Raw genomic sequence first — 11,330 nt, forward strand, 5'->3', positions numbered from 1 at the left:
GAGCTGTGCCATTTAGGAGGCAAGCCAGAAATTCCATGCCTACTTGACTAAAAATAAATCACATGATGCTTTCAGGCCTTTTGCTTCCATGTAACTGTTCATAGAATGTAGCTAATTTCTGCTTCACAGAAACACCAAGAGTCATTCAAGCTGAATGCAATTAATTCTGTGTGACCACTACATTAGTGCAAGCTTTTTTTATACTATCATTCATAACTGATTTTCCCTGTTCATGCAAACTCCAAGAGATTCAAGGTGCTGGTGATGACCTATAAAGCTCTAAATGGCTTGGGTCCGGGATATCTGAGGGAACACCTGCTGCCGGCATCAAGTTCCCTTCGTCCTGTGCGCTCCCACAGGGAGGGCCTTCTCAGGGTGCCGCCGGTAAAGGATTGCTGGCGGGCGACACCCAGGGGGAGGGACTTCTCTGTGGGCGCGCCTGCCCTTTGGAACCAGCTACCCGTAGAGCTCAGGACTGCCCCTGGCCTTCGCTCATTCCACCGGGACCTGAAGACCTGGCTCTTTGAGCTTTCCGGCCAGGACTGAGAATTTTTAATTTTTAACATTGTAATTGGGTTTTTTAATCAGAGTTATAAGGGTTTTAGATTTTCAATCAAGGATAATTTAATCTATTTTAATTGTTATTAACTTTTGTATTGTAATATTGTTTTAATTCCCTTGTGAACAGCCCTGGGTCCTACGGGAGAAGGGCGGTATATAAGTTCAATAAATAATAATAATAATAATAATAATAATAATAATAATAATAATAATAATAATAATAATAATAATAATGAAAGATAAAAATGCAGATCCATACATACATGAGCCACTAGCTGTAATGACTACATGGATTCATTTTGAAGAGACATCTCCTCTATTTCACTTCTTGTTAATACTGAAGGATCAGTTTTCACAAGCAATCTTACATTTATGAACTAAATTGGGAATATAGCATGTACCTACAACTTATTTGGACTAAGAAATAAATTAAGATACATATATCAATATAAAGAAATATTGCTAAATACTTCAAATATTTAAAAGTGTATGTATCTAAGCTGTCCACAAGTTCTTTTGTTTAACTATAGTAACAGTTTTACAATAGAAAAAGTAAAGTGACATCATGGTATTCTCCCCTAATATAATGTCCTAATGTCTTCTTAGAATATATGTGGGGTTTATCATAAGTTAGTATAAGTGACAAAGGTATGTCTGGCGTGTGCTGTGAAATATAGAGTGGGAAATAGAATGGAATAGTCTTCTAGTCCAGGGGTTCTCAACCTTGGCAACTTTAAGACTTGTGGACTTCAACTCCCAGAAGCTGGCTGAGGAATTCTGGGAGTTGAAGTCCACAAGTCTTAAAGTTGCCAAGGTTGAGGACCCGTGTTCTAGTCCAGCCCTTTGCTCAAGTAGAAGACCTTGTACCATTCTGGACAAATGGATATCCAATCTCTTTTTGAAAACCTCCAGTAAAGCTGTTCCACTGATTAATTGTTCTCACTGTCACAGAATTCCCCTTAATTCTAATTTTGAATTTTCTTTAATAATCTTGCATCTGTCCAGTCTTCAGGTCCTTTGGAGAAAAGATGTGGATAAAATCTTGGACCTATAGATTTGTAGTAATCATACCAGTTTGTTTAGATTTCTACTGAATCTTGGGTGAATTGAAATCATTTTTTTAAAGCCCACTTTTTATGTAATTGTCTTATTTTATACTTAAGCTAATTCTAGGTCATAGCCAAAGTTAGTTGCTGTTGTTGTTGTTAGTTGCGAAGTCATGTCCGACCCATCGCGACCCCATGGACAACATTCCTCCAGGCCTTCCTGTCCTCTACCATCTTCTGGAGTCCATTTAGGCTCACGCCTACTGCTTCAGTGACTCCGTCCAGCCACTTCATTCTCTTTCATCCCATTCTTCTCTTGCCCTCAACCTTTCCCAGCATTAGGCTCTTCTCCAGTGAGTCCTTCCTTCTCATTAGGTAGCCAAAGTATTTGAGTTTCAACTTCAGGATCTGGCCTTCTAAAGAGCAGTCAGGGTTGATCTCCTCTAGGGCTGACCAGTTTGATCGCCTTGCAGTCCAAGGGACTCGCAGGAGTCTTCTCCAGCACCATAGTTCAAAGGCCTCAATTCTTTGGCGCTCAGCCTTTCTTATGGTCCAATTTTCACTGCCATACATTGCAACTAGGAAGACCATAGCCTTGACTATACGCACTTTTGTTGACAGGGTGATGTCTCTGTTTTTTAGTGTTCTATCTAGATTTGTCATGGCTTTCCTCCCCAGTAGCAAGCGTCTTAATTTCTTGGCTACAGTCCCCATCTGCGGTGATTTTGGAGCCCAAGAAAATAAAATCTGTCACTACCTCCATTTCTTCCCCATCTATTTGCCAGGCATTGAGAGGGCCGGATGCCATGATCTTGGTTTTGTTAATGTTTAGTTTCAACCCAACTTTTGCACTCTCCTTCACTCGCAACCAGAGGCTCTTTAGTTCCTCTTCACTTTCTGCTATTAGAGTGGTATCATCTGCATATCTTAGGTTGTTGATATTTCTCCCGGCAATCTTAATTCCAACTTTTGATTCATCTAGCCATGCCTTTCTCATGATGTGCTCTGCATATAAGTTAAACAGGCAGGGTGACAGTATACAGCCTTGCCGGACTCCTTTCCCAATTTTGAACCAATCAGTGGTTCTGTGTCCAGTTCTCACTGTTGCTTCTTGACCCGCATATAGGTTTCTCAGGAGACAAATATGATGGTCTGGTACTCCCATCTCTTTAAGAACTTGCCACAGTTTGTTGTAATCCACACAATCAAAGGCTTTAGCATAGTCAATGAAACAGAAGTACATGTTTTTCTGGAACTCCCTAGCTTTCTCCATGATCCAGCATATGTTGGCAATTTGATCTCTAGTTCCTCTGCCTCTTTGAAATCCTGCCTGTACTTCTGGTAGTTCTCGATCCACATACTGCTAGAGTCTAGCTTGTAGGATTTTAAGCATAACTTTACTAGCATGTGAAATGAGTGCAATGGTGAGATAGTTTGAACATTCTTTGGTACTGCCTTTCTTTGGAATTGGAATGTAAACTGATCTTTTCCAATCCTGTGGCCACTGTTGAGTTTTCCAAATTTGCTGGCAACTTGAGTGTAGCACTTTTACTGCATCATCTTTTAAGATTTTGAATAGCTCAGCTGGAATACTGTCACCTCTACTAGCTTTGTTGTTGCTCAGCTTTCCTAAGGCCCATTTCACTTCACATTCTAGGATGTCTGGCTCGAGGTCAGTGACCACCTCATCGTGGTTATCAGGGATGTTAAGCTTGTTCTTGTATAGTTCTGTGTAATTTTGCCACCTCTTCTTAATCTCTTCTGCCTCTGTTAGGTCCCTGCCATTTTGGTCCTTTATCACGCCCATTTTTGCATGAAACGTTCCCTTCATCTCTCCAATTTTCTTGAAGAGATCTCTAGTCCTCCCTATCCTATTGTTTTCTTCTATTTCTTTGCACCATTCATTTAAGAAGGCATTCTTATCTCTTCTAGCTATTCTCTGAAATTCTGCATTCAATTGGGTGTATCTTTTTCTCCCTTGCCTTTCGCTTCCCTCCTGACCTCAGCTATTTGCAAAGCTTCCTCAGACAGCCATTTTGCTTTCTTGCATTTCTTTTTCTTTGGGATAGTTTTAGTTGTTGCTTCTTGTACAATGTTGTGAACCTCTGTCCATAGTTCTTCAGGCACTCTGTCTATCAGATCTAATTCCTTAATCTATTTGTCACCTCTACTGTATATTCGTCAGGGATATGATTTAGTTCATACCTGAGTGGCCTAGTGCTTTTCTCTACTTTCTTCAGTTTAAGCCTAAATTTTGCAACGAGAAGCTCGTGGTCGGAGCCACAGTCAGCTCCTGGTCTTGTTTTTACTGACTGTATAGAGCTTCTCCATCTTTGGCTGCAGAGCACATAGTCAATCTGATTTCTGTGTTGACCATCTGGTGATTTATTTTATCACATGGTGATGTCCATGTGTAGAGCCGTCTCTTGGGTTGTTGGAAAAGAATGTTTGCTATGACCATCGTATTCTCTTGACAAAATTCTATCAGCCTGTGTGCCCTGCTTCATTTTGTACTCCAAGGCCAAACTTGCCTGTTATTCCAGTTATCTTTTGGCTTCCTTCTTTAGCATTCCAATCCCCCATGATGATAAGGACATCATTTTTTGGTGTTACTTCTATAAGGTGCTGTAGGGCTTCATAGAACCGGTCAATTTCATCCTCTTCAGCACTGGTGGTTGGGGCATAGACTTGGACTACTATGATATTGAATGGTTTGCCTTGGATTCAAACTGAGATCATTCTGTCATTTGGGGGATTGTATCCCAGTATTGCTTTTCCTACTCTTTTATTGACTATGAAGGCTACTCCATTTCTTCTGAGGGATTCTTGCCTGCAGTAGTATACCTGATGGTCATCTGAATTAAATTCACCCATTCCTGTCCATTTTAGTTTGCTGATTCCTAACATGTTGATGTTCAGTCTTGTCATCTCTTGTTTGACCACGTCCGGCTTTCCTTGATTCATGGATCTTACATTCCAGGTTCCTATGGAGAATAAAACTTTACAGCATCGGACTTTCCTTTCACCACCAGATACATCCACAGCTGAGCGTCCTTTCGGCTTTGGCCCAGTCGCTTCATTCTTTCTGACACTACTAGTACTAGCCCTCTGCTCTTCCCCAGTAGCATATTGGATGCCTTCCGACCTGAGGGGCTCATCTTCCAGCGTCATATCTTTTTTACGTTTGGTACTGTCCATGGGGTTTTCATGGCAAAGATACTGGAGTGGGTTGCTATTTCCTTCTCCAGTGGATCACATTTTGTGAGAACTCTGCTATGACCTGTGTGTCTTGGGTGGCCCTGCATGGCATAGCTCATAGCTTCATTGAATTACACAAGCCCCTTCACCACGACAAGGCAGTAATCCATGAAGGGGCCAAGGTTAGTAGAAGACCTTAGTATGAACAGGAGAGAATAGTTTTTACCAGTTTATCTCCCATCTGTGATCTCCATGCTGTCTCAAAAGAATCTTCCCTCCCTTTAATCCCCTGGAACAGCTTGAAAGTTACAAAGGAAAGAAGGAATTCTGAAAATACAGCTTAATGTTAAATACTAGAATAAATATATTAAAGGGTTACCTGTAGTAAGTAGCTCCAAATAGGCTAATATTTTCTAAGCTGTAAAAATGAAGCTAAAAATAATACTTCACCAAATTGTACTCATAATCATTTAAATTGGTGGGTTTTGCTAATGTAAATTAATTCATATTATTGAACCACCATATCCAAGTCTTACCAGTCTCATTCCCAATATGAATTCCACTAGAAATCATTTTAGCAATTTGAACTGCTGTGTGGAAATGCAATTTGCCTTAGACTACAAATAAAGTGCAGACATGCTGCTTGTATTCTCTGTCTGTCTGTGTGTGTGTGTGTGTGTGTGTGTGAGAGAGAGAGAGAGAGAGAGAGAGAGAGAGAGAGAATAACAGGAAATATGGAGCATATTAGCTCAGGTTTTGAAAAATATTCAGATACTGGCAGTGTAATGTTATGCACAATTTGGCCACTTGATGTCACTGTTTTATAATTATTCACAACAGTTTATTCTGGAAAATTTTTAAGTTTTTACAGATTTATTACTTCAGAAGGAGGAAAGCAAGTATAATCCAAACTGCCTTTCTCATCACTTTCTCATCATTGCTAATGCTAATAATCTATTTTCAACTACATTTGAAATATATAGTACTAGCTATAAGATTTCTAGCATATGACCTGCAGGTAAAAACAGTTTTATTCTTTAAATAATGAATTTTCATTTTGCTTTTTTTTTAAAGGATATAACTGTACAATATTTTTCAAGCTGTCGTTTTAATTTTTTTATCCCATATCCAATTTCCCATGAACAACTAATATGAAAGAAATAATAGTGGCTTGTTTTCATATACTAATATAAATGCCCCCACAAATACAGCTTTAGCACATGCCATGGATTGCAATAGTCTTGCTATAAACCATCCCTTTCCAATTTAATGTGCCTCCTCATGATGTCAGCGAGGCCTCTGGCTAAGAATTCTGGAGCTTTTGGTTTTTACGAATCTGAATGTACCAGGTTGAAAAAAGAAGCTCTAAAGAGAAAGCCATGTCTTTTGTTTTGAAAATAAACTATAATAAGCATAGGACTTAACTATATGAACTAATTTTGTTTCTTACATAAACATTAGCAAGGGCTAAGAAGAAACATAATGGAAAAAATATTAATAGGCATGATTATTCATAACTTTTGAATTGTACGGCAACCTTCAAGAGGGCAGAAAAATATAACTTATTTCCAACTTCCCCTTTCTCTAGGAACAGTTGTACAGAAAGTGGTACAACTCAGTCTTAGAGAAAGCAGACTATTTGGAGTCATGCTAAATATTTCAGGCCAGGATACAACTGGAAACTACATTTGTCACGCAAAGGGAAGTACAACCCTTCTGGTCCTCTTTGACCTTTCTGGCTTTTGATACCTTCAACACTGGCATCCTTTGGGACTGTCTCTAATGAATTGGGGTGGGGGGGCACCATCTTGCAGAAACTGTTCTTCCAGAATGGGTGGTTCTAGTCAGGGAAGAGATGAAAAATTAAACCAAAAATCTTTACTTCTTTCTAATATCTTGGGAGTTTCTCCAATTTTCTATAACATATACACAAAATTGCTAGGGGACATCACTGTTAGTGTGTGTGTGTGTGTGTGTGTGTGTGTGTGTGTGTGAAACAGGTAATGTAGAAATAGCAACGCAGTCCCTGGAAACTGGCAAGGTTTGAAGAGAGAGAAACACACTTAGACTGAAACGTTCTGCCACAGAGCATGAAGTTCTGACTGGAGAGCATACAAAATCAATCGATCGATCACACTCAGCCTAAATAGCCTATGCTAATCAAATACGCTAATCAAATTATAGTACTGCTAGAGATTAACATGTGCAGCGACTAAAGACAAAAGTGAAGGGAAATAAGTGTACCTTCGAAGAAAGCGATTGACCAAACTCATAATTAATTGGTTCATTGTGGTAAACAATTGAAAGGAGCCTGTTTTCCCATCAAGTCACCCTATCTTCTTTTCTTCCTCTTCCACCTCCTCCTCCTCATCATCCTGAGTCATGCTCAAGTCCTAATGACTACATACACATGAACATATCTGTCTACTGTTCTTGACAATCACACAGGTTTGTTACTGCATTCTTCCGGGTTGCTTTTTCAACTTCCTAATATAGTTTGAGATGACACTCCCATATACTAACCACTGCACATTGTTAATTATATCTAGAAGGGGCAAATTTTCTCATTTACAAGGAAATGAAAATTACCTTTACAATTACCTTTACAATTTAAATGATAATTTGTCATTTACAAGGAAATGGAATCAAAAGGCTATTGAAATGGAATCATAACACTTTTAGATTCGGTCCTGGTGGTCAATGTCAGAGCCAGATTAACCTTACATCCACATTTCCTGCCTTACATCGCATGACTGATAGGAAACCAATACAAAGGGCGGAGCTATTACACAGCTTTGTTTTCTTTGTCTACATGTCTTAGAATCAGATACACACAAACACACATGTTTGTCAAAATATCCCGTAAGTATACAATGAAGTACAAATACAAGATTATCCATTTACATGATCAAAATACTTAGTATGAGACTACTTTGTATGATCACTACTAAAATAACAACACATCTGGGCCTTATTGTACCAAATGTGCCTTGTTACTCACAGTTCCACAGTCTGGAACTCTTGTGCTGAGCAGCCTGTCTAAAATCACAAACCTTTTTTTGTAAATATTTGCAGTCTTTCTCTAGGAAAAGGCTACTTATTCTAATTTCAAGCTCCAAAACATCTTTTCTTTTAAAATTGCATTAATTATACAAAAAGTAAAATAGTAATAAACATAGAAATTATAGTACATTGATAACACTACAAACATCATAGATGTAATAACATAATTTGTATACACATATACAAACGTATTTAGAGAAACACTGACAGCAACATATACATAAGAGAAGTCCCACAGAATTTATACATAATCATTTAACCTGTAACCATTGTAAGAAGCGGATGCTTGTGAAGGACTGTGATTTGACTTGTAAGCCATTGGTGGTCTGGAGGATGGAGCTAATCTTGCACTTCTTGATTGTTGTTGGGAATTTATGTCATTCTCCCCCTGCTGACATGAAGCACACAAGATTATTCCACCAATTATACTCAGTGAAGCACACACAAAGCCAAGGTAAAGGGCATGCCCAATCCCATATTTCATCCCATCGGGCAACATTGGATTGTAGAAATTAGTCACCGCAACATTTGTCATCCAAGAAACAGGAATGAGGCACACAATTCCAGCCAGTATGAAAAGAATGCCACCTAGGACAGCAAAGACCTTTTTGGTGGAGGACCCTTTAGCACATTGGGTACACTTCATGCCAATAACAACAGTCACACAGGCTAGAGCTGAAAGAATGCACGATATCACCATCATGGCTCGGGCCGCTTGAAGGTCACGAGGCAAAGCGAGCGGTGAATGGTGGAACTGACACTGGGAGATCCCAGTACTGTGCCAAACACATTCCATCCAGAGACCCTTTATGTATACCACGGCTGTGATGATATTGGTTCCCATATGAGCACTGTTCCACCAGTGAGGCAGGATGGTTGCAGCGATGGTTCCAGCTAAGCCAAAAAGACTCAAAAAAACCCCCAGCAGCTGAAATGCCATGCTTTGCATTTCAGTGTCCACAGTTCCCTAACAAGACTGTTGGAATTCTTCTGAAAAATCACCTTTTCCTGGTACATATATGGCGGATTTGCTTTGACACCTCCTGAACGCCTAATAAAGAATAATTGCAGAAGAAGAAGTTAAACATTACAGGAATGAATTTCCCGGTGACCAATAATGTACATTCCAAAGGTACTTAATGTAATGATTAGCATATTTCACTGACTTTAATGAACTCCATGAAAATGGGGAGAAAGCTCATTATTATTTACAAAATTCTGTCAACACCAAGAAGAAGACTATTGGAAACAAATTATGACTTAGAACAATGTTTTCAAGTGATTTTTTTTTAAAAAAAATCTTTCTTTTAATAGCAATAACAAAATTAGAACATTCACTCATGAGACAAAAACAGATTCAGAAATTGTTTGCCTGAATGATACTTTGCAGAATGAAATGTCTGAAAAGTTCATCCTGAATTCCATAAACATGTCCAAATGCATCTGGATTAAGTACAATGATAATAGTAATAATCATCACCACCACAATTATCGCAATAAAAATAACATAGGCCTTCCAGAAGAGTCTAACAAACAATGAATTAAAACCTGTTTTTATCACCTTCCAGTATTTCTTGAGACTGTTCTTTTAATAAAGGCCCTTGAAAGTAAATAATTTGCATCATCTTGAGGCAAGTGACAGCGTGTGAAATATGAAAACTATCTTATCATTTCTGCAGGGCTGTGCCTTCAGAATTACTGCAATTGTTCCACACGGAATCCAAGCTGAAACAGCACAAAAGAAGAACATTTTTTCCAACTGGAAATCACATTTTCAGTGGTTCCTGATAATGGATTTTTGCCAGATGCTTGCATACGGTAGCCTATGTGCCTGGGTACCCTCACATGGTTTCACCAACCTACCAGATCTGAGCTGCAAAAAACCAGATGAACATTCAAGATGTCACCCAAAAAATCCTACAAACATGTTAACATTAAGTAAAGTTAGACCAATCTGAGATAAAAAAGATTGTCTTTTATCAATATTAAATATTTGAGGACTATAACTAACTTTTAAGTAGGTTCACCTGCTATAAAAGAAATACTTCCATACATTTGGAAAACTATACTAAATCAGCTGCAAGTAATCCACAAGACATTTACCTATTGGAGAAGACCGTTAACTGTTCTGAACTTATTTTAAAATAATACAATCCTAAAAAGCCTTTCTTACAACCATGCACTCTTTGCCCAAGCACCCTGCTTATTTCATTCCATGCAAGATAACAGCTGATAGGAATGAACAATTGGTTGGCATGATGGTATGAAGATAGTTGTATGCTGATGATACCCAGCTTTTTCTTTCCACCCCGAACCAACCCAGTGATGCCCTTGACGTGATGTCCCGTTGCCTGGAGGCGGTCCGGGTTTGGATGGGGAGAAACAGGCTTCATCTCAATCCTGCCAAGACTGAGTGGCTGTGCATACCGGCATCTCAGACTAACCAATCTTTTCCATCGTTAAGTATGGGGGGTGAGGTGTTACCCCCCGTTGATAGGGCCCACAACCTGGGCGTCCTCCTGGATTCACGGCTCAGTTTGGAAGATCATATAGGAGCCATGGCCAGGGAGGCTTTTGCCCAGGTTTGCCTGGTGCGCCAGTTACGGCCCTATCTGGACCGATATGCCCTACACACAGTCACCCATGCACTCGTGACCTCCCGGCTAGACTACTGCAATGCTCTCTACATGGGGCTGCCCCTGAGGACCACTCAGAGGCTTCAGCTGGTGAAGAATGCAGCCGCACGAGTTGTGATGGGAGTCTCCTGATACTCCCATGTAACACCTCTTCTCCGCAAGCTGCATTGGCTTCCAGTTGCCCTCTGGGTGAGATTCAAGGTGCTGGTGATGACCTATAAAGCCCTAAATGGCATGGGCCCGGATTATCTGAGGGAGCACCTGCTGCCAGCATCAATTTCCCATCGTCCTGTGCGCTCCCACAGGGAGGGCCTCCTTAGGGTACCGCCGGTCAAGGATTGCCGACGGGCGATCCCCAGGGGGAGGGCGTTCTCTGTTGGTGTGCCTGCCCTATGGAATCAACTGCCAACGGAACTCCGGACTGCCCCCGTCCTTTGTTCATTTCGCCGGGACCTAAAAACCTGGCTCTTTGAGCTATCTGGTCTGGACTGAGGGGTTTAATGTTTTTAAATTGTGATTTTAATTTTTTGCGGCTAGACTTAATTTAATTTAATTTTAATTTTATATTGTATTGTTTTTAAATTTTGCCTTGTAAACCACCCTGAGTCCTTTGGGAGTAGGGCGGTATATAAACCGAAATAATAATAATAATAATAATAATAATAATAATAATAATAATAATAATAATAATAATAATAATCATAATAATCATAATAATCATAATAATCATAATAATCATAATAAATGAGACATGTGGGCTAGATTATGGTTTGCTGTTTCTGTGAACTCTGTAAGTTGAATTACTTCAGTATGCATGTAGTTATTG

General features: G+C 39.6%; 1 protein-coding gene across 1 annotated transcript; it reads right to left on the reverse strand.

The window, feature by feature from the left end:
* Positions 1–8,109: 8,109 nt before the first annotated feature.
* Positions 8,110–8,817, reverse strand: CLDN14 (claudin 14; the record flags this gene model as incomplete). Its single annotated transcript, XM_083361619.1, has 1 exon — positions 8,110–8,817. The coding sequence occupies one exon, from the start codon at positions 8,815–8,817 to the stop codon at positions 8,110–8,112; it is 708 nt and encodes a 235-aa protein (XP_083217745.1).
* Between the last annotated feature and the right edge of the window lie 2,513 nt (positions 8,818–11,330).

This window comes from Vipera ursinii (genome assembly GCF_947247035.1).
Source record: "Vipera ursinii genome assembly, chromosome: 4".
In the NCBI taxonomy this organism is placed as follows: domain Eukaryota; kingdom Metazoa; phylum Chordata; class Lepidosauria; order Squamata; family Viperidae; genus Vipera; species Vipera ursinii.